The sequence below is a fragment of the Piliocolobus tephrosceles genome, chromosome 19 (genome assembly GCF_002776525.5).
Source record: "Piliocolobus tephrosceles isolate RC106 chromosome 19, ASM277652v3, whole genome shotgun sequence".
Classification (NCBI taxonomy): Eukaryota; Metazoa; Chordata; class Mammalia; order Primates; family Cercopithecidae; genus Piliocolobus; species Piliocolobus tephrosceles.
Genome location: NC_045452.1, coordinates 3,571,075 through 3,591,236, shown reverse-complemented (window position 1 = coordinate 3,591,236; position 20,162 = coordinate 3,571,075). Strand labels below are relative to the sequence as shown.

At 62.9% G+C, this 20,162-nt stretch overlaps 2 protein-coding genes across 3 annotated transcripts; one reads left to right on the top strand and one right to left on the bottom strand.

Annotated features, from left to right (window-relative positions):
- Positions 1–1,297: 1,297 nt before the first annotated feature.
- Positions 1,298–3,467, top strand: CCDC188 (coiled-coil domain containing 188). The gene is made up of 9 exons (XM_026449008.1): positions 1,298–1,789; positions 1,886–1,993; positions 2,077–2,181; positions 2,302–2,358; positions 2,442–2,501; positions 2,606–2,670; positions 2,838–2,895; positions 3,157–3,206; positions 3,281–3,467. Exons 1-9 carry the CDS (start codon positions 1,298–1,300, stop codon positions 3,465–3,467), a joined length of 1,182 nt encoding a protein of 393 aa, XP_026304793.1.
- Positions 3,468–4,082: 615 nt separating this feature from the next.
- Positions 4,083–20,156, bottom strand: ZDHHC8 (zinc finger DHHC-type palmitoyltransferase 8). Of its 2 annotated transcripts, none has more exons than XM_023192567.1 (11): positions 20,085–20,156; positions 12,823–12,944; positions 12,504–12,661; positions 12,247–12,419; positions 11,925–12,027; positions 11,436–11,527; positions 11,127–11,268; positions 10,802–10,922; positions 10,609–10,718; positions 8,368–9,368; positions 4,083–5,068 (listed from the first exon to the last, which is right to left on the bottom strand). In XM_023192567.1, the coding sequence occupies exons 2-11, from the start codon at positions 12,857–12,859 to the stop codon at positions 4,858–4,860; spliced, it is 2,148 nt and encodes a 715-aa protein (XP_023048335.1). In that variant the 5' UTR covers positions 12,860–12,944; positions 20,085–20,156; the 3' UTR covers positions 4,083–4,857. The 2 variants fall into 2 exon arrangements, with proteins under 2 accessions (XP_023048335.1, XP_023048337.1); XM_023192569.1 differs by lacking the exon at positions 4,083–5,068 and adding an exon at positions 5,634–6,891.
- Positions 20,157–20,162: the final 6 nt, after the last annotated feature.

The following is a 20,162-nucleotide window of genomic DNA, read 5'->3' as shown; positions in this document are numbered from 1 at the left end:
CTCTACCCACACCAGCTTAGGAGCATCCCGTTGGCCAAGTGCATTCAAGACCGGCCCAGAGCCCAGGGGTGGAGACCAGGACCCGCCTCTTGACGTAGGAGGCGAAGTCACCTTGCAGCAGAGCCAGGACACTGAGAGAGCAGGGAACGGGGCTGTTCCTACCACACGAGGACTTCTCCGAGCCAGCTTTCTGAGGGTTAACTGAGGGCTGAGGGGTTCAAGAAGGAAGACACAGGCACTGGGACTCAGGGGCAGTGAGGGGCAGCGTGGCCGATGGCATGAGGAGCACCAGGGAGCAGGAGGAAATGGGCCCGGGGCGTGAATCCGGCCCCACTGTTGCATGAGTGCTCTTCAGCCGCCCAAATCCCGTCCCACCGGTAACAGCGTGGCCTTCGGCAGGTGACTAAAGGGCTTCCTGCCTCAGCTTCCCCACCCATAAACAGAGGGTAACAATGGCACGTACTGGATCTGGCAGAAAGTAAGTGTTCAATACATAGCTAAAAAAAAGAATGTTTTAAAACCTCAGAGATACATCAGGTGAAAAGAAAAAGCTGGGCTACAGGATGACCTCTTCAGTGGGAACGAGGGGCGGGGGACGGCAGCCCACCTCCAGGAGCTTAAAGAGGAGGCTCCTGTCTGCAGGGACAGGAGACAGAGGGGGGAAAGTCTTGGACACCATTTTTATTGTTTAATATTTTTTGAATCCACAGTGTGTGTGTGTGTGTGTATTATCTGTTTTACATCTTAAGAAAAATAACCAGACTAGGTGCAGTGGCTCACGTCCGTAATTCCAACATTTTCAGACGCTGAAGCGAGAGGATTGCTTGAGGCCAGGAGTTTGAGACCAGCCTGGGCAACACAGTGAGACCCCCATCTCTACAAAAAAAATTTAAAAATGAGCCGGGCATGGCTGCACACACCTGCAGTCCTAGCTACTTGGGAGGCTGAGGTGGGAGGATTGCCTGAGCCCAGGAGTTGCAGGCTGCAATGAGACATCATTGTGCCACTGCACTCCAGCCTGGGTGACAGAACAAGATTCCCTTCTCATAAAAAGAAAGAAAAAAAAAACTCACATAGTGGGTCGGTGAGTCAGAGGCAGTGAGGTCATCAGGCGGGGCAGCTTCAGAACCAGGTGGGAGGGGCCCATTGTGAGTTCCCTGGCTGCACCCAGGCCTTTGTGACTGTTGCCTGGGGCAGCCTGGGAGCCAGTGGGTCACCCAGAGCCCTCAGTAAGAGGGTGGCAGGTTGGGACAGGCCAGAGCCTGGACCTGGGGTCAGGAAGGGGTTGCAGGGAGGGATGGAGGGGCTGAAAACCTTGGGCCCCTGTGGCCACCCCCACCCCCAATGTCCCCCAGCGCCAGCCTCCAGCAGCCATGGAGAATGCCTGGACCAGCCCTGCCAGGGATTTGCAGGGTGGCCCTGCCTGGGCCCCATCTCCTCTGCTCACTCAGTGCAGTCCCAGAGACCTTTCCCAGTCCCAGGGGCAGGGGGCAGGACGCCCAGAGTGGAGGGCGAGGCTCCTGGGCTCTTTCTGTCCAGCCAGGAGCAGAGGGCGAGAGACCCTGAGGGGCCAAGACAAGGAGACGTGGAGCCAGGGCTTGGGTGGGGCTGGCCCCTGCACCCAGGGTCGAACCAGCGGGCTCCCAGGCAGGGGGGATCCACTGGTTCAGAGCCCAGACCCTGCCCATGCCCAGCCCTGTCACCAGAGGGAGGGGCCCTGGCCTCTGCAGAGCCGCTGGGCTCTGCAGAACAGTCCTTCCTGCAGCTGGAGCAGGAGAACCACAGCCTGGTGAGCACCCCACCCACCGCCTGGTACCCCTGCCCCAGCCCCAGCTCCAGGAGCGGCCATAACAGGCAGTCCCCTCTCTCTGCCCCCCACCCCCAGAAAAGGCAGAACCAGGACCTTCGAGAGCAGCTGGGGGCCCTCCTAGGGCCGGGGCAGCAGTTCTTGTCCCTGTGTCCTGAACACTCAAGCTGCACTGCTCTGACCTGGGTAAGTACAGGGCCCAGGGACCCCATGCAGCCAACGCCCCACTAGCCCACAGCCTTGGGGCTGATCTGGGGGCTCTCCCACAGCCCCCCGACCCAGCTGGCACACAGCCCTTGGGGAACAGGGCACCTCTGCAGCTGCTGCGGCGGGAGCTGTGCCAGGGGCAAGAGGATTTCGTGCAGCAGTCCCAGGTGGGCCTGGGGGAGGGGCTGTGGGGGAGGAACCTTCGTGCAGCAGGCCGGTGGGCCCGGCAGGGAGGCACCAGCCACCCTGCTGATGCTGCCCAAGCCCACCCCTGGCCCCACCCTCAGAACGAGCTGCAGCAGATCCGCCTGTGCTTTGAGAGGAAGAAGATGGTCATCACAGAGGTGCCCGCCTGGTTGAGGGGGAGGGGTGCTGGGGGCCCACCCAGTGGGTCTTGCTCCTCAGGCGTGACCCCACCTTCCCCCAGGTGTGGGACAACGTGGCTGAGATGCACATGGCCCTGAACGACCAGGCCACGGGCCTCCTGGTAGGTCCCCACAGGACAGCACCCGGAAGGACAGGGCCGGACAGGCGAGAGGCTGGGGAGGGTGGGGCCAGGGGCCTGCTGTGCTTACCTCCTCTGGCCCCCAGAACCTCAAGAAGGACATCCGGGGCGTACTGGACCAGATGGAGGATATCCAGCTGGAGATACTCAGGTGACGTAGGGGCAGGGGCCAGGCCGGCTGAGCAAGGTCTCGGAAGGGGTCCTGGTCAGGACAGGGCAGACCCATCCTTGACTCCCCACCTCCATAGCACTGAGCCAGGGGGTGGGTGCCAGGCTGGGGGTGGAGGGCATGGGGTCCTGACAGTGAGGCCCCTGCAGGGAGCGGGCCCAGTGCCGCACTCGAGCCAGGAAGGAACAGCAGGTGGTGAGCATGGCAGTGAGCCCCCCACGCCCCACTCTGGGTCTGGACACCAGCCTCCCTACCCAGGGCCCTACTTGGGCGAGGGGGAGAAATGGGCTCGAGGAGGGCGGCCCAGGGCGGGGGCATCTGAAAAGAGGCTGCAGGAGCCTGTCCAGAAGGAAGGGGCCGGGGTTGCGGTGGGGGGACCCCTGTCTGAGGAGGGTTTCCCAAAGCCAGGGATCCCTGCCCTCAGCCTGGACCCTCGGGGTGGGCTCTGATCCAGCCCCTCCCCGACAGAAAGGGAGGCCAAAGCTGGGAAGCTCCAAGAGCCTGGCAGGCCAGCTCTGGTAGGTGACTGCGCGGCAGAGACCAGCCCCCAGGCCCCCCGCACGCCCCTGCCCCTGACCACCGCCGCCCGCAGGCTGCTGACCCTGAGGCTGCTGCTGGGCACCTTGCTGGTCTGGACCGCTGCCTACGTGTACGTGGTGAACCCCACACCCTTCGAGGGACTGGTGCCGCCCCTGCTGAGCCGTGCCACCGTCTGGAAGCTCCGGGCCCTGCTGGACCCCTTCCTGCGCCTCAAGGTGGATGGCTTCCTGCCCTTCTAGGCCGGAAGCCCAACGGCCCCAGGGAGGAGGCCAGGCGACCAGCACTGCCCCGGATGCCCAGTGGCTGCACTGGCCCCCTGCACATAGCACCACTGTGCACCGTCCCTGCCAGGAGCTGCAGAGAAGGGTGGAGGCGGGGTCTGTCCTGAGGGCTGGGCCTGTGGCTGGACATAGAGTCATGACATATGTGGCCGGTGAGCACGTCTCTGTGGAAATTGAGGGAGGGACACCGGGTGACCCAGCAGCAAGGGTCCGTCAGGGTGGAGACCCCAGCCTCAGGGCTGGTTTCCCACCCCACATCCCACCTGCCCTCCAGAAGGCAACCCCACTGCACAGGGCTCTGACACCCTAAGGCATCTTAGGAAGGTCTCCACTGAAAGGCAACAGCAGTGAGGACCGGGGGATCCTCAGGTCTTGCCCCCTGGGCCAGGCCTTCCCGGGGACCTCAGGTGTCAGGTTTTCAGTGCTGAACCTGATGATGATCCACTGACCTCATGCCCCTCATGCAACTCCCCTCCCTGCCTAGCCGCCACCCGCCCTGCCCAGGTCCTGTCACCTCCCCAACCCAGGGCCCTGTCCGGTACAGGGGGCCACATTGGTAGACAGAGCTGTGGAGATCAACACCAAAAATTTTATTTGGGGAATTAATTAGCAGGGGTGCCCTTAAGAACAACAGAGAAGAGTTTTGCGGCTTTCTCATCCCCAAATGGGAGAAATAGAGCCGCAGCCCAGGGTGCACCCAGGGACGGGGACCCTGTGCCGGAGAAGGGCTGGCCGGAGTGCCACCCTGCTGTAGGCCGTACCACTGCTGGAGGACACAGGGCTTGGGCCTCGGGCCCTCTGAGCTCCCAGCAGCATCGTCTCTGGGTGCAGGCAGCCCCAGTGGGGCCCAGGCAGAGCTGGCCATGACTACAGGACCTTGGTGGCAGGCAGGGGCCAGTGGCTCACCAGGCTGGCAGCTCCACAAAGTTAAGGCATCTGTTCATGTGTCAGGGGAAGGGCAGGAGGAGTGCAGAGACCTTCGGGGGCAACCTGAGACCCCCCCCAACCCAGCCCAACCCACGGAGGCCTGGGCTCCCCGAGGAGGAAGTGGCTTAGTCTAAAGTGCTTGGTTGGACAGGGAGGCTGGACAAAGGTCGTGCTGGTCCCCCCACAGCTCTGGGGCTGCCCCCTGTGGGGTGCTGGACACCCTGCAGCAGGTGAGGGACTTCCTGAGGTCATGTGGACACAGGGTCTCGGGCCCTGGCAGGCTGGGAGTCTGTCAAGCTGTGGCTGGTGGAGCAGAGAGCCCAGCCCACCCCCAGCCCTGCCCGAGGGTCCATGGTAGTCCGACCTCCTGGGTCCCCAGCTCGGCTGTCCTGGGCCCCGGAGCTGCCTACTTGTCATCCTGCTAGGGCCCGGAGAGGCTGGGGAAAAGACTGGAGGCAGCCAAGTGCAGGCGGCACATGGCCCCGCGTGGGGCCGCCCCAGCGGCCGGGCTCCAGGGGGCCCGCAGTGGTGGGCGGTCCTCCGGGCGGCCAAGGTGGCACAGATGCAGCCCAGGAGGCACCCAAGGCTGGCCACGCCGCCCCCATCCACGGGTGCAGGTGCCAATCCGCCCCCTGTGGGCCGCGGCGTCCGTGAGAGAGAAGCAGAAAGGTGGAGGTCAGCTTCCGGGCCCTGTAGCCCGCACGCCTCCCGCGCTGGACAGCCCCAGCCCAGGCCGTCTCAGCCCCGAACAGCTGCGCATCCCTCACGATCCCTCAGCCCTGCCCCTGGGATTTGGCAGGCAGGAGAGTTCCAGCAGGTTCAGCAGCCCCCACAGGGCCCTGAGCCAGCAGGTGGCCCCTATGCACCCCCATTTCATCTCCCCAAGCTCTTGGGTTCCTGGGATTCCCCTGTGGGTAGCAGCAGACCCAAATCTTTCCCCTAAACACCCTGTCACTGCCAGAACTGACACAGACCCAAGATGAGAGACCCTCACACTTCCCAGTCACAGACCATTGGCCGCCCCCTCCTCACAGGCCTCTGAGTTGGCCCAAGTCGGCAGAAATGCCCCTGAGGAACCCACCTACCCCTGCACACCAGACAGCAGCCACCCCCTCTTCTGGGGCCTGGCCCCTGCCTTCCCCTAACCTGGGTGTCCTGCAGCAACAGCCCTGGCCTTGCCCAAGGAAAGAATCAAAATAACTCTTTTTCTTTTTTTTAATAAAATTATAGATATATAGATGTAGATATAAAAACATAAAACAGACACAACACAAGCGGACGCTGTCGTGTGCTTACTCTCAGGTCCCTGACACCAAGGGAAGCACAGACCCCTCCCCAGTGTGCTTTCCCGCGGCGCAAGCACCGCAGCCAGGCCAGGGCTGGGGACGTGGCATGCCTTGGGGCGGGGATTCTCCAGTTTGGCAGGGAGGGCCTGAGGGCTGGGGAGGGGGCTCTGGGTGTCACTGGCCCCCTGTGGCAGCATCACCCCCGTGCCTGCTCCCGCCTGCCCCCCGTCGCCTCCCACAAGAGCATGAAGCAAAGGTTAAGGCTTTGATGAAAGGGACAGCGGCGGCCGGAGCACTGACACATCAGACACGGTGCGGCAGCATAGCACACAGACACGGGACACAAGCCCGCCCGCCGGGCAACATAGGACACATGGAGCCGGGCCCCCCGCCACAGCTGGCTGGCTGGCCGGCCATCTGTCCACCTATCCACCACCACCCAGAGCAGGCCAGGGCAGAAGCATCGGCCTTGCCAAGCTACAAGCTTCCAGCGGGGTCCGTGAAAGGCAACGCGTTAGTTAGGAGTAGCCTGGCGGGGGACACTCGGTCCGGGAGCCCACAGGCTGTGTTGGAAGGAAGGCGGGGGCTCTGGATGTCTCTGTCCATCTCTGGGACCCGTCCGTAAGGGGGCTGTTGGGGGCTGGCCTGGCGATGATCTGGGGTGCATGGGTGATGGGAGTGGGCCAAGCCTGGCTGAGAGAGGGTGCCTCAAAGAGGCTGAATGGGGCCCCTCACTGCCCCAGCCATGGGACGGGCACAGACACAGAACAGCCCAGTGGCCCTTGGCCCAGTGAGCCGACTTCCCCATGGGCAGATGAGTGGACGGGCAGGCAGAGCGCTTGGGGCAAGCTGTGGAGGCGTGGCACTCTCTCCCGCTGATGGGTCCACACCAGGTTGGGGTGCCCTCCTGTCCCTGGGGCAGAGAAGTCGGTGGGGGGGAGCGCGCTGCGGGGTCCTGGTCCCCGTGGCACCACAGCAGATGGGTGGCAGTCAGTCCTCACACCGAGATCTCGTACGTGGTCCCACCCACGCCGGATACCTTCTTAACCAGCGTGTGCCTCGTAGGGCTGGCAGAGGGCCCTGGGGGGCCAGTGGCAGGTCCCAGCCGGGCCAGGCCCGGGGACTGCCCATTAAGCTTACTTGGGGGAGTCTTCAGCTGAGGGTGGTCCCTGCATCAAAACAAGCACATCCACGCATGCACACGGTGAACACAGGAACACATGGGGACAGAGGACAGAGGAGGCAGCAGGACAGAGACGACACGGACGTGGACTAGTGTAGCCGGGTCGTGGGGGCCCAGGCAGTCCCTGCCCTCTGGGCTCGGAGGGTTCACCTGGAAAGCAGGCGGGAGATGCAGAGCCTGCCTGGGGAGTGGCTGTGCCGTCACAGGACAGACAGATGTCGTCAGAACTGCTACCACCCTCCCGGGTCCCTGGGTCCCTCCTAGGCAGCACTGGCCACAGAGAGCATGGGGCAGCCAGGTGGGCACTGACCGGAGCCCCTGCCCTGCCCTGCACTGGGAGCCTGGTCACTCTGCCTGGCCTCATTCCTGCTCTCTCTCAGGAAAACGAGGGGCTGCCCTCCTGCCCACCAGCACTGACCAACAGCAGCTCTACCCTTGCTACTTAAACCTTCTCGAGGCGAGAGCCCTTTGTCCCAGGGCTGCGATCCCTGCCTGGCTGCAATGCTGCCCACTTCTAGGTCTCGGGCTCCCCATTCATCACAGCCAATGACAGCCTCCTCCCCAACTCCACAAAAGCTGAACAGACTCCCACCCTGTGGGGTAGGGGAGGTCTGCTCAGGGCTGGATGGACTGCTGTGCCCTCAGCCCGTTTGTGGCCAAGTGGCCTGGGCTGGGCTGGGCTGGGTTCTCCCCCTGGGGCCGCATCTGCAGACGGGAAACAGCTGAGCCTGTGCTTGAGGTTTCCAGGCCTGGACCAGACGACAGACGCCATGACGACACCATGCGCCGCAGCCTGGGTCCTGGCCCCAGCGGGTGTGCAGTTCTCCTACCTGGGCCTGGGCCTGCGAGCCAGCTGACCCCGCTTTCTCAGTTACCAACCTGCTGGTTGCCTGGAGCCAGCCTGCTTTCTCCAATGCTCAGTTTCCCCACCTACGAGCAGGGAAACCCCTGCTTCCTAGAACTATGTCCCACAGGGAGGGCCAGGGACCAGCCACCCAGTGGCACACTGTGCTGCCAGGTAATGTCCTCAGCCCCAGCCTCCAAGAGATGCAGCAAAGCAGACCCAGGGAGAGCCCTGGGTGGACAGGGCCACTGTGACCCAGGAAGCCAGAGCCACAGCCTAAAGGAGGCCCAGGCTGCCGCATGACACCGGCTCCAAGGAGAGAGCCCCACGGCCTCCCACATGCTGGGTCTGTGCCAGCTCTGGGGGAACGAGTTGTGGGGCTCAGGATACAAATTCTCATACCCTGTCCCCAGGGCGTGCCCAGGACATCCTCAGAGCTGGGCCACACGGGCTAGCCAGGGCCTTCAAGGCAGGGCGAGGCGCATCCTCCCTGTCCCGACCCCAGAGAAAACCTCAGGCCCCTGGGATGACCTATGAGTGCCCAGCCAAGAGGGGCCCTGCAGACAGCTGGACAGCTGCCCCGTACCAGGAAGCCCACCCGCACCTCCCGGCACCCACCTCTGCACGGCCAGCGAGGGCGGTGGCTCTGGGAGGTCCGTGTGGATGAAGGCGACAGCTTTGGGGCCTGCATAGGACGGTGAGTGGGGAGTGCCGGGCGGGGAGGGCAGGCCCTGGCGTGCAGGCGACCTATGTGAGCCACTGCTGGGCCGGGGCCCTGGGGCGTTGCTGCTGGCCTGATCAGCCTGCAGGGAGGACGACGACGTCCGCGGTGCACGGCTCACGGAGCTGGACAGCGAGGACAGTGATGTCTGCAGGGCAGGGTTGCGGGCGCCGCCAAAGCCGGGCCCGGCCACAAGGTCGTCTCTGGAGCCATAGCGCAGTGTGGAACCTCGGGGGCCCTCGGACAGCACACTGGCCTGCTGCAGACTGTAGGAGCTGGGCGCGTCATAGACGCCTGAGTCGCCGAACAGTGAGTCGGCCTGGGAGCGCAGCAGGCGCTCACGCTCCTCCCTGTCCTTGCGCTCCTGGATGGATGCCATGATGGTCCTGGACAGGTTGTCGTAGCGCACAGGCGAGGGCTCCCGGGGCCTGGGGCCCAGCACAGGGCTGAAGCTGCGGGGCAGGGGCCGTGGCGGGTCGCCCGTCGCCCCAGGGTGCAGGTAGGGTGAGTGGTATCCGGCCACGCCAACTGCTGGATGGGCGGGGCAGGCGTGGCCACCAGGTGAGCCAGGGTTAAGCAGGCTGTCGTAGGACAGGCTGCCGTTGCGGTTGGGCAGTGCATGGGGGGCGAAGATGCTACGGTGGGGCGTGGGGGGCCCACCCTCGGAGCGGAGGGGCTGCAGGGCCACGTGGTCCCCGCCCCGCCGGCTCGAGGCCTTGAGGCTCAGGGAACGCAAAGCGCCTGAGAAGGCATCAGAGGCGCTGAGCGGGGGGGATGGCGGGTAGGCTGCGTGCAGGCTCCCGGGTCCATAGTCAGGGAGGTCCAGGCTCGGCTCGGACACAAAGTCCAGGCTACGGATGCTGTCATCCCCCAGGGTCAGGGAATCAGGGCCTGGAACCTGTAGGGAGAAGGCATTCTCACCACTGCCCGCCTGCCACCCTACCTGCAGCCACCAGTCAGCACCCACAGAGGCCACACCTGGCACCGTGGCCTCAGGAACTGGGCCTCAAGGAGCCGTAAGAGTCACACAATGACCCATGGTCCTGTCCCTGAGCACCCAAGGCCCTGTCTCTGAGCATCCATGGCTAAGGGGCAGGGGCTCTGCAGTGGGAGGGAGGCCACAGCTGGCTATTGTAGACACCTAGGGCTCTGCCCTTGGAGCCACACAGCCCCAGGGGCCCACCACTCAGGGCAGCCACAGGGAGGAGGGGCCTCGTCTAGCCTCTGTGACAGGCAGATGGGCATGGGCTTGGGCTTGGGGCAAGAGCCTCAGGAACCACAAAGCCAGAAGGGGATCAGGGCAAATGTGGGCTCAATGCAGTTGGCCAACCAGACCCGATCCCCCACTGGACCCAGGAGTCCCAGGAAGATGACGTATCCGGAGCCCTCATCTCCAAGCAGGGCTGCCTCCTCCTCCTTCGAGGCACGGCCCCTACATGCCTACAGACTCAGACCCTTGGCCAAGGAGGCCCAGACTCACTGCTCCACCAGTGACTCTCCAGGAAGGACATCAATCCTGAGGGGAGAGGTTCCCGGGGATGAGGCTCATCTAGGTGCCCAGGGCCCAGCCACAGGGTGCCTTTTGCGGTGGCCCAGAAAGAAGGATGACACTGTGGGACTGTTGGGTGTTCTGGTTCACTGCACAGACCGCCCCGCACTGCCTACTACTCCAGAGACCACAGAGCACTCATGCAACTCAGGGAAGAGAAATGTGCTTTCTCAAGCACGTCTCAAATTCTTCCGAAGTCTTCCCGTGGGCCTTACAGAGTGACTAATGGTGGAATTCCAGGCATCCTGGTACACAGTGCTCCTGGGGGCAGCCGCCCACCTGGTCTAAGGCAATGCCAGCCAAGGGACAGACGTTAAGCCTGGACGGCCCACGCCAGTCCCTTCCAGGACACCCTGCTCCCCTTCATGGGTCCCAGTTCTGGGTGCACACAGGCAGGGTCCTACCAGTCACACAAGGTCCTTGGTGACCCAGGCAGAGCCCTGAGGGGCATGGTCTCAGGGGATGTGGCCTCCACTGGAGAGGCGGGGCTCTGAAGGTGGGGCCTCCATGGGGTGAAGGCTGTGGGGAGAGGTCCTAGAGGCGGGCCTGGGGGACAAGGCCTGCCAGGGGGCAGGCTAGGCCTCCTTACCTGCTCGCTTGGTCCACAGAAGGGCGCCTTGGGACCCGTGGGGAAGGCCGGCCTAAACTTGTACATGGCAGGCGTCGGGGGGCTGGTCCTCTGCACCGACAGGGCACTCTCTGGGGATGCAGACCACTGTCAGACTGAGGTCACATGGGGGTCAACCCACGTCCCTCCCTAGGTGTGGCTGCCCCGACCTCACCAGCACTGCCTGGGCGCGGGGTCTGCAGGTCACTGCTGAACGTGCCAGCCTCTATCTTGGGGGGCAGTGGCGGCCCCAAGTCCAGCGGCTTCTCATCCAGCCGGTCCAGGCTGCCCTTGGACTGGGAGGGGGCGGGGTCAGTGGTATGTGGGACTTGGATGAGGGGCAGGGCTTCACTAGGGATTTAGCCTGGGACCTGGTCCCCTCCCCAGAATCCGTCTACAGCTCCGCCTGCCCCATCCACCTCTTGTAGGCCCCCACCAACCTGCCTGTTTCCCCATCCACGGGCCTGACTGCCAGCCCATCCCCAGGCCCAGGCCCCCACCTTGCTACGGCCCAGGCCAGCCTTCAGCCCGTTGTCACTAAGCTTGACCTTGAGCGGTGCAGCTCGGTCCAGGAGTTCAGGTCTAAGGAAAGGCGGCTTCAAACTCACCGCGAGCGGCAGCCGGGGCGGCTCCACCACGTACCTGCACCAGGGCACAGGGGTCAGTAGCCAGCCCACCTGCCACAAACACACAAGGGCAGGGCTGGCCACACCTGGCAAGAGCCAAAACGGACCAAGCTGAGGGTCTAAGGCTGCCCTCCCCACACCCAGCAGAGGCCCCCCCACCACCCTGCCCAGGCTGGGCCTCACCGGGGTGCCAGGGGGCTGCACAGCACATGCTCCACATTCCCACAGCAGCCTCGGGTGAAAGGGTTCACACCCCCGCGGAACTTCCCAGTCACCTGTGGATGCAGGACCTTCAGCCAGCCTGGCCTCCCAAGGTCCAGGGAAGGGTGGGCAGGGGGCTGGGCAGGGGAGCTGGGGTTCCTTAGAAGCTGGTACTCGTGGGAAGTGGCTTGGGCGGGGTCAGCCCAGGGCTGCCCCTCACATAGGTTACCCAGCCTGTCCTTGCAGGGAGCTGTGGGATTTCTGGGTCACTGGTGGCTACACTGTCCACAGGTAGGATGTGCACAGGGGATGGGGCAGGCACGGCCCCACATGGCAGTCTCAGAGTTGGAGCCTTGTCTCAACACAGCTGCACAAGCCACCTGACAAGGGTGCCCCAGGCCCCACCCTGTCCCCATGTAGCCCCAACTCTCTCTGCCCTTTGGGGCCGCCCATCCCCCGTGGGGTCTGCACCTGCTCGTTGGTGGTGCGCCCCCGAGTGACCAGCACCACATGGAAGCCAGTGAGGCCAATGACAGGGATGAAGAAGAGGCCGGCCACACACATGACAGCCATGCTAGCCCGTTAAGGCCAACGGCGCAGGCCAGGACACCACAGACCCCATCGCAGCACGGAGCAGGTGCCTGTGGACAAACCCCCTCCCAACCTAGGGACGGCCACCTGCCCGCTGGGGATCCCTGGGCAGGAACCAAGCCTCCTGAGGCTCGATCTCCCCAGTGAACGTGTCCCCGGTCCACATCGCCTCTGCAATGAGGCCCACAGGAACCAAGGATACGTGATGGTGGTGTGTGCGGCTCCCAGCCCCTCAGCGTGGTTCAGCACGTAGACCAGGCCAAAGGCCACGACGCCCACCATGTGTGCGCTGAGTGACAGCAGGAACAGGAAGAAGTAGCGATAGTTTCGACGCCCGATGCAATTGTTGACCCAGGGGCAGTGGTGGTCAAAGTCCTGGGCGGGAGCAGTGCGTCAGGGCACGTGGCAGGCAGGGATGTGGCACAGGGCTGGGGGAGCGCAGGGCAGCAGGGCGGTCACCTCTACACAGTTGTCACAGACGCTGCAGTGGGAGCAGCGCGGCGGGCGGTAGAAGTGGCACGTGGCGCACCACTTCATGCGGACCTGGATACCCCGCACATCCACGTTCTTGTACAGTGGGGCCCGGAAGTCGTCCTCCTTGTCCTCATCCTCATCCGCTGCAGACCAGGAGCCAGGCAGGGAGCACGAAGTTGACTTTCCTGGCAGGTGAATCCCTCCCCCAAGTCCAGCCCACCCACGAGGAACCCCTGAGGCTGTCTCGAGTTAGCCACTCACACTCTAGTGAAAGCGAGATGAGCTCCCCAGCACAGGGCCCTACCTCGGGGGAAAACACCAGGGTCCATGAAGGTGGCCATGCTGAAGTTGGCGAGGACAAAGAGGAAGATGATGCCATTGTAGACGGGAACAGCTGGGGACACAGCTCGTGTCAACCATGGGCACCTGCAGTAGACAGTGGGGGCAGACAGTGGAGTCTGGGGGTGCAGAGGGGATGCAGGGGCAGAGCTATGTGGTGCGGCAGACTGGGCCTGCAAGGTCACCCTCAGAGCTCAAAGGCAGTGGGGAGGCTGCCACAGCCCTGCCAAGAAACCTCAGCCACATCGCTCCTTCGAGTAACTGCCAGAAGCTGTGCGTATCAGTACAGCATGTGGGCTACCCGTGCCCTGACCTGGCAACGCCTCAGGGCAGCCATCTCAGACAGGCCCACAGGCCTAAGGTCACACCATTCCAGCGATGTCCCTGGGCTCCACTACCAGGGCGGGGGGCGGGGGCCGGGGACAGTGCACAGGCTGGAGGTGGGAGCCCCAGATGGAAAATGCGCCCACGACGCCTCATCTAGGCCCATCCCTGGCACAGTGGGGCCTCTCACCAGGGAGACTCTGGGGTGTGGGGAGCCTCAATCCTTGGTCAGTAAATGCATGTGATGCCCCGACTTCCAGACAGGCACAGCCCCATCCAGACAGCCCCTTCTTTTGAGTTTGTCACCTCCCTCCCCAGATGACAAAGTAGAACACTTAGGGACTCTAGAAATGCACAATGTCCCCCACCACTTCCCAACTTCCCAGCCCTCAGCACTTGGCTCCAAGGCCACCCCCTCTTCCGGGAAGCTTTCCAGGACTCCAGGCTGCCCTCCGCAGCTTCCCTATAAGGTGTGCCCTCACACATCTTCCTGAAAGGTGCCTTCCTCAGCCCTCAAGGGGCCTGGCCTGAGTCCCCTCTGAGGAGACCTGCCAGTCCTCGGGCCACACGGCCTGAAGCAGGTTCCTAAATCCACCCACTCAGCTTCCGAGAAGCTCCTCTGGCCTCAGGCTCCTCATCTCTCCCCTGCGCATCCTGAGACGGCTGCTGTGACAAGCAGCAGGGGCAGGAACACAGGATTTTGCGTCCCTCCCTGTATTCAGGTCCTCTGCACAGTTGGGGGGCTAGTGGGGATCCCCCACAGCAGCCCTGATCTCCGTGGCCACTAGCAGTGGACGGGGCCCACGCGCTGCTTACCACCCCAGCGCACGTGGCCACGCTGCTGCACCCACACCCGCCTGGCCAGCAGCCAGCCCCGCCGCCCCGGCAACCACCTCCACGGCAGCAGAGCTTCACTATTTTTAGTGGAAAGCAAGAGGCTATTTAAAGACTCTGCTTCCCACGACAGCCATCCTCGGCAGGGCCGGGAGCCCAAGTTACCCTTCCTCTTGTCCAGGGCCCAGCCCGTGGAGTAGACCCCGGGGTGAGGACACAGCTGCGGCCACAGCTCCCTCTGCTGGGAGGGCTCTCCCTGTCCCTGCCCAGTGGCCCAGCCCCCAGGCTTCCTTCCACCCTCCCCAGCCCTGCCTGGCACACAGGCCGCACTCAAATGTGCCTGGCCTCCAATGCAACGCCATTCAGCAAGGACCACAGGTCCCTAAGGCATGGTCAGCCCAGCAAGGTGGGCACAGGCAGGTGAGCGGCCCTCCAGGGAGAGGCAGGGCCTGTGCTCCCCACAAGCCTTCTGGGGAAGGCTGGCTACGTAATCTGTGCAAAATGAAACTATGGGCCCCTTATTTTAAATTTACAGAAAATTTTAAGATGTTGACAGCAGAGCATTAAACCAAACACAGGCCCTCATGGTGCCTGTGGGGCCAGCCTGCTCTGGGAAGGGATGGGGCAAGTGCCATTGGTCAACCCTTGGGCTGCGAGGAGGGAGGCAGTCTCTATCCTCCCAATGCTGACCTAAGGATGGGAACCTCGGGGCCCCTCTGCACCCGCGCTGGCTGCCGGCCTGCCTCCTGGCCCTAACTGGGGCCTCGGGAGTGCGCTCGCCCATCAGGCAGGTGGGGTCTGAACCCCATGCTGACTTGAGCTCCCTGACAGCCCAAGCAGGCGGTACTGCTGTGTCCTCCCTGAGCCTGGACTCTCCCACGCCAGGCGGGCCAGACAGCAGCCTCACAGCCACGAGGCCACTTTGGGAAGTCTATAGCGTGACCGGGTCCCCCCGCCCAGTGCGGGTACCACCGGCCCACATGCCTGTGAGGGCCCTTATGGGCACTAAGCCGGGGTGGAGGAGGCTTGTCGTGGGTTCTCTGACTGGGACCTGAGCTGCTGCCCACCTCTCCCGTCCTTCAGGGTGAGGCAAACGTCCTCTCTGTAATCCCCAAGGTCGGATCCTGCCTAACAGGGACCAGCTCACAGGTCAACCCACCAGGACCCAGAGCTCTCAGGGCTCAGTGGGGGAGAAGATGTGGAGCACGTGCAGGCACATACAGACACATGTGTGAAGACATGGCCATATGCACAAACATGCTCCAGGGCACATGTGCACGGGGGCGTGTGCACACACACAAATATACAGGCATGTACACACATAAACACACAACCTGCTCTGGTGCACAGGAGGCACACACGCATACATGAATCATATCTGCATACAAGACACATACATGCATGAACACTTGCATGCAGACATGCACACGTGCACATGCTGGCGCCTATGCAAGAATGCAGACATGCCTGCACATCACTCACCCAAGACCGATGTGTGTGCACACGTGAACACAGGTGTGCACAGACACACGCCTCCTCGCACCGCATCCAGCCCTATCCAGCCTCGGCTCAGCTGCCCCTCACTCTGGCCTCAGACATTGCCCTCCCACTCTCTGGGCTTCCCTTTGCTCCTCTGTGGATAGGACAAGTGTGGGGACACACAGGCACTCTCAGGGATGTGCAAGAACACGGGAGGACACACGAGGACATGCAAGGATGCATGAAGACACACGGAGACAGGGGAGGCCACGTGTGGATGCTCAGGCACACTCGAAGACACACACTCCCTAGGGCAGGGCCCAGCAGCCAGTCGTCTGGGTCCTGGCTCGGGGAGGCTCCACTTCCACCCAGACCTGATGGTGCACACCACGCTTGCCTGTCGGAGGGCCAGGCAGAGACAGGCTCTGGGCCTGGGCTGGAGGTGGAGTGTCTGGCCCGCCATGTCCCTCTGAGCCCCTCCTGGCTGGCTCCAGCCAAGCTATGGGCGGAGGGCAGGTCCGGGGGGCCCAGCCCCGAAGTTCCAATCCCTCATCCAGGGCCACAGGCTGGGACATGCACCACCACCATAGGCCCCACCCGGGCTGAGGCCCCAAGTCCCGCCTGGGCTGGCAGGGAGACACCGCCCAGCAAGGGGGGGTGGCTTAGGGGCAGAATGTCCGCCACAGCTAAATGTGGAATGGAAAATTTTAACTCAGACGTTTTCATTTAAATCAGGTTCTTCATTAGCACTGTTTGTGTATGAGTGGCACTTGCCCGTGGGGCGCCCGGGACCAGCGGGACAAAAGCCGCTGTGCCCTTGTCAGGCCAGGCCTTTGGACCTCAAAGTACCTGCACCTACCTGTCCAATCCCTACAGACACCTGGACAGATGGGGAAACTGAGGCTCGGGGCCAGGAATACCCCAGGCCACATTCAGTAGATCCCAGCAGGGGGGCTCACACTGAGTTTTCACCCCCAGGCTCCCCAGACTCATGAGGTCCCACTCAGCAGCTCAGTCCCTCTTGGCCCCCCAAGGCTAGTCTGGCCCAGGGCCTGTTCTGACTGCTGTCCTGAGCTGGGCCTCCAGGCAAGGAGAGGGCTCAGGACGATCTAGGGACCAGCCACACCATCCCAGATGCCCCAGAGACACATAAGCCAGCCTGGCTCAGCCCCAGGCATTGGCAGCCTGCCAGGCAGCCCTAGCCCTTGGACATTCACAGGGTCCCTGTCATTCTGCAATGTGGCTCTGGAGTGAAGTCAGGGCAGGGTCGGGAGCCTGGCCTAACAGTCTTCGAACCCTCTGCCAGCAGCTGACCCAGCCTAGCATTATGCCATGGTGTAAAGGGCTTCTGCAGCCCAGCGGGACACAAAACACCCAGAAACATAGGAAGGGGCCAGGAGCAGTGATCACACCTGTAGTCCCAGCACTTTGGGAGGCTAAGGCTGGCAGATCACCTGAGCTCAGGAGAACAGCCTGGGCAACATAGCGAGACCCCATCCCTATTAAAAAAACACAAAAAATAAATAAATTAGCCGAGTGTGAGGGTGCCCACCTGTCATCCCAGCTACTCAGGAGGCTGGGGTGGGAAGATCACTTGAGCCCAGGAGGTCGAGACTGCAGTGAGCCGAGGTAGCACCACTGTACTCCAGCCTGGGCGACAGAGTGAGACCCTGTCTCAAACAAACAAACAAACAAACAACAACAACAAAATCCTGGGAAGCTTTCCTGAAGGAAGAGGGCCTCTGACAAGCTGCCCTGCTGTATGTGCCCCATCCTGAGAGGGCACCCCTCACACCCGGGCATGCTTCTATGCCCACACCCTCCTAGAGAGATGTGTCAATGTCCTGCTGGTCCCAAGACCCTTGGAGATCTGGCTGACAGAGGGGTCTCTGGTTCTCAGGCCTCCAGCTCCCCACACCACATGACACCCAGAACTCCTGCCTACCTGGTGCATGGGCGAAGCCGCCCCCCTGGCAGCAACTCATGTTTACTGAGTGCAGAGACGGGGCTGGGGCCACTCACTATCTGGTAACGTCCGAGGAGCAAACAGTGAAGTCGGGAACCCTGTATTGGCCCTGAGGGCAGGGATAAGGGGCACAGGAGCAACCTGCTCCCCTTCCTGTGTACCTGGACCAGATACAGGGCAGGAGGTTGGGCAACGGGTGGACAAGTGGCCTGCCTCACGACGGGGGCCGCCTGGACCCCTGCCTACTCAGAATCAGCACAGCTGCCATGGGTGTCATCAATGGGCCAGCCGACCCAACAGAACCCCTTCTCAGGAACTGAGCAGTCTTGGAGGAGCTCAGCAGAGTTGGGGCGGGTCGGGGAAGAGGCCAGGATCACTGACAGCCATTCAGCCCAAGGGTGTGGCCTCAGGGCAGCCCTGTCCTGAGGGGGCAATCAGGGCTTCTTAGCCTTGCTAGGTGGCCACTGCACATCAAACCCAGGTGAGCACCCGGGCCACCATCCTTCTATAGGGACACATGGCACCTTCTCCCATGTGCAAGGCCGTCAGAGGTCAGCACAGGCCAGGAGTAGGGTTGGGTGCAGGCATGGCCCGCACTGCCCCAAGAAGGAACCCCATACCTCAAGACTGCTGGTGTCACTGAAACAGAACCCCAGAACAGAGGAGGAGAAACTGGTGCTCAGCACAGTGGGAGCCACCCAAGCACTCCACGTCTGGGGCTGGGTCAGGTTCACAGGCAGAGTCACGGAAAGGGCCCTCTGACATCACACGCGAGGGAACCAGCAGCCGCAGCCACCACAGCCGGCTGCAGATGCGGTGCCAGGAACAGAGGAGCCGTCCAAGGAGGACAGGATTTGGGGGGTGTGCAGGGTTGATTTTAATTTCTTACCATATTTTTTTTCTGTATTTCACAAGTTCCCCAAAAAGAACACACATTACTTTTTTTTTTTTTTTTCCAAGACAGAGTCTTGCTCTGTCACCCAGACTGGAGTGCAGTGGTGCGATTTTGGCTCACTGCAACCTCCGCCTCCCGGGTTCAAGCGATTTTCCTGCCTCAGCCTCCTGTGTAGCTGGGATTACAGGCACCCGCCACCACACCCGGCTAGTTTTTGTACTTTTAGTAGAGATGGGGTTTCACCATGTTGGCCAGGCTGGTCTCAAACTCCTGACCTCAGGTGATCTGCCCACCTCGGCCTCCCAAAGTGCTGGGATTACAGGCGTGAGCCACTGCGCCCGGCCCACACATTACTTTTGAAGTCATGAGAAAGGACACTGAATTGCATGGAGAGAGTAAGGAACCAACCCAGACCCCTACACTGACAGAGGCCCTGGGGACCAGCGCTGGGCTGGGCCCACCCTTCCAGAAGCCTTGGTGGGATGTGTTCCCCCAGGCCAGGCTCCCCAAGGTGCCCACCACCCACCTCTCTCTGCCCCACACCAGCACTGTCTGAGTGACAAGAACACGCTGGCTTGCCCGAGCCAGAAATAAGCCCGTCCACACAGGCCTTTTTTAAACATGCTCTTGGCAGCCTGCGGTGCCCACCCAGCCCCAGCCTGCAGGTAACTCTCTCGCCTCCACGGGCACCCGATTCAGCTTCACCATGCACGCAGCGACTCCCCAAATTCTTGCAAAGGTGATGAGTGTCAGGCAGCCCCTACCTGCCCCTCTCCAGGCTCACATGCTCAGGGGTGGCCCCACCTTGGAATAGGTCGCCATCGTTCATGTCACCTGGGCTATGTCTCAACCCCAGATTGGTGGAAGGGGGGTGGGTGGTTGAAGATCTGTGCAACCGAACGAAGCCTGGAGCCCCCAACCCTCCTTGTGCCTGAAAAAGCCTGTGGTGACCCCACAGCCACAGAGAGAGGCTGTGCTGTCCACATGCCTCTCTGGTCCTAAGCCAGCCTGTATCTTGGGTGAAGAAGTTGAGGCTGGAAGGGCCCAGTGTCCTGCAGGCGTGGGCTCTCACTCCCAGAAACAGGACCTCCAGGTTTCTGATGTGCACCATGGCCAACCCACAGGGGTGCTGTGCTAACATCTAGCCCTGGGTGTGGCCTGGCCTGGGTCCCCCAGCTGTGATGACCACTGGGTCTTCCTGAGAGGGAGGCCAAGGGCCAGGCCCGGGTCACCAGTGGCTGTGGGGCAGGCATGTGGCAACCAGGCCAGGCCACACCTACGTGGGGACAACTTGACTCTGGCCTGGGGCGGGCAGCCAGGAGGAGACCCGACAGGCACCCACAGCCACCTGCAGAGAGGGCTCATGGCTCTGGGTGGCCCACGTCCCCTCAGGAGCCCCATGGGGAGGAAAGGGCTGCAGCCACACCCAGAGCAGCCCGGCCTCCTCCCCTGCCCGGGCCCAGCGCTCCCCGACAGGGCACTCCCGATGTGCCCAGCCCGCACTGGTGTCCCCACACAAGGGACTCACCCCGGTGCCCGGGATGCCCGCACACGGCTTCAACTCCCCCGGCCCCGGCGGGGGGAGAGGGACTGCCGTCGCCTGCAGCCGGAGCCCCGCCCGCCCACTGTCCCGGGCCCCGCCAGCCCCCGCGACCGCCGCCCCCGTGCCCGGGTTGTGCGAGCCCTGCCCATCGCTGCCCCGGTGCTCCCAGAAGCGGCGCCGACTCACGTGAACACGAAGAAGAGGGTGCTGGAGCCGACCAGCAGCGCGGCGGCCGTGGCCACCGGGATGTACTTGGCGGGTTTG